The sequence below is a fragment of the Hordeum vulgare genome, chromosome 7H (genome assembly GCF_904849725.1).
Source record: "Hordeum vulgare subsp. vulgare chromosome 7H, MorexV3_pseudomolecules_assembly, whole genome shotgun sequence".
Classification (NCBI taxonomy): Eukaryota; Viridiplantae; Streptophyta; class Magnoliopsida; order Poales; family Poaceae; genus Hordeum; species Hordeum vulgare.
In genome coordinates, this window is record NC_058524.1 from 354,517,852 (window position 1) to 354,519,574 (window position 1,723).

General features: G+C 50.4%; 1 protein-coding gene across 1 annotated transcript; it reads left to right on the forward strand.

Annotated features, from left to right (window-relative positions):
- The first annotated feature begins 596 nt into the window (after positions 1–596).
- On the forward strand, positions 597–875 carry LOC123408880. Its single transcript, XM_045101915.1, has one exon. It carries the CDS (start codon positions 597–599, stop codon positions 873–875), a length of 279 nt encoding a protein of 92 aa, XP_044957850.1.
- The last annotated feature ends 848 nt before the right edge of the window (positions 876–1,723 follow it).

Genomic DNA, 1,723 nt, shown 5'->3' on the forward strand with positions numbered 1-1,723 from the left:
TGCTATAATCGGGTTCATTGGGTCGGTTTCTCTGTGTGGGTCTGTGTAGTTTGGGTGTTAACGGGCTGACTCTGACAACAATTTAGTTTAGTTTAGTTTTGTGTATCAAATGGTTGGGTATAATCAGGTATGGGCTCAAAGAGTTACGGTTACAGACAGTTAAACCCATGGGCCGTACCCGGTTTGCGAGAACTGTTTAAGGCGTGTTTGGTCCACGACTGCCGTAACAAAGGACATTGTTGGTTTGGGGCTGCATGCAAGGTGTTTGCTGAAAAGCACAGCTTGAGACTTACCGTCCCGCGTTGGGGAGAGCGGGGTCCAAATCATGGACGCCGCATCGCCCTCGAGCAGCGCCGGCAAGGCCAGCCTTGCTTCATATCGGTCACCTGGAGCAAGAGCCTCATGGGGTAGGGCCTCAACATCGTCGTCGTCCTCGAGCAGCGCCGGCAAGGGCGCACCAGCAAGGCTGGCCCTGTGTCATCTTGGTCACCTAGAGCAAGAGCCTCATGGGGCAGGGCCTCAACATCATCGTCGTTCCCGAGCAGCGCCGGCAAGGCTGGCCCTGTGTCATCTCGGTCACCTGGAGCAAGTGCCTCATGGGACAAGACTTCAACATCGGTGTCGACGGCCTGTCCAGCCGGAGCCTCTGCAAGGCCGACGTCAAGCCCTGGCTCTTCCCCAAGAAGAAGAGCTCCAAAAGCCTCAACGTCGACGACGGCAAGGTCGACATCTTCTGGGACCTGTTTTCCATCACGTTCGGTGTGGGGCTGGAGCCGCTGGAGGGCTTCTACGTCGTGCAGGTGTTCGACCTCGAGCTGGCGCTCCAACTCGACTACATGAAGGACGCGTACAGCAAGACTGACGCCAACCGGTAGTGCGAAGGAGCAAACAAGCATTCGTCTATGTTCTGCAGTTGATGAGGAGGCGGGCTCTCCATTGATGGCCAGATGGTGGGCACAGTGACAAGGTTCTATGTTGGCTTGTCAGGCATGAATCCAAATGGGACCTTGCGGATGACCATCTTCCTGAACCACCTGGATGTTACCTTGCAAGCTACCTTATGTGTTGACCCAGTAGAGAAAAAAAATTCAACCCACTTTAGAAAATGGTTTTAACCCATAGATGGGCACTCGGTTTTGTTCAGTTTGGTGGAAAGATCGAGTGGGTTTGGTTTTAGTTGGGTTGATAATTTTTAAAATGGGTTTGGTTATGGTTGGGCTGACAGAAATTTTCGTATGGGTTCAGTTGAGGTATGGTGCAGTTTTTAAACCATTCCCAGGTTTAGATATGGGTGTCTGCAGAGAGGCACGGGTCTTGGAGGCGGTGAAGGGCGACTGCTTTCGGATCTTGGTGGTGGCAAAGGACGACTACTCTCGGATCTCGGCGGTGATGAAAGGGGATCTCGGCGACTCCTCACGAAATAGGTCGAGGGGAACATCGTTAGCTGTTTTTTTTCCTTAGGTGGGAGGGCGAGAAATAGAAGAAAAAACCAGACAAGGGTGGGGGAAGGGACGAAACAACGGACGAAAGTGCAAGGAGAAAAGAAAAAACCCGGAGCGGGAGCTACCAAGTCCACCTTTAGGAGTAGAGATATGTAAAAACTTTATATATGTAAAATCTTCAGAATTTTGTGTACATTAGTAATATCTAACTTTGACCCATATTTAAAATGTTTAACCTTGTTGTTTGCATTAATTTGCATAAATGCCACATTTAAAATAAT

Coding starts and splice junctions, on each gene's coding strand:
- LOC123408880 (XM_045101915.1), top strand. CDS start 597: ATGGGACAAGACTTCAACATCGGTGTCGACGGCCTGTCCAGCCGGAGC.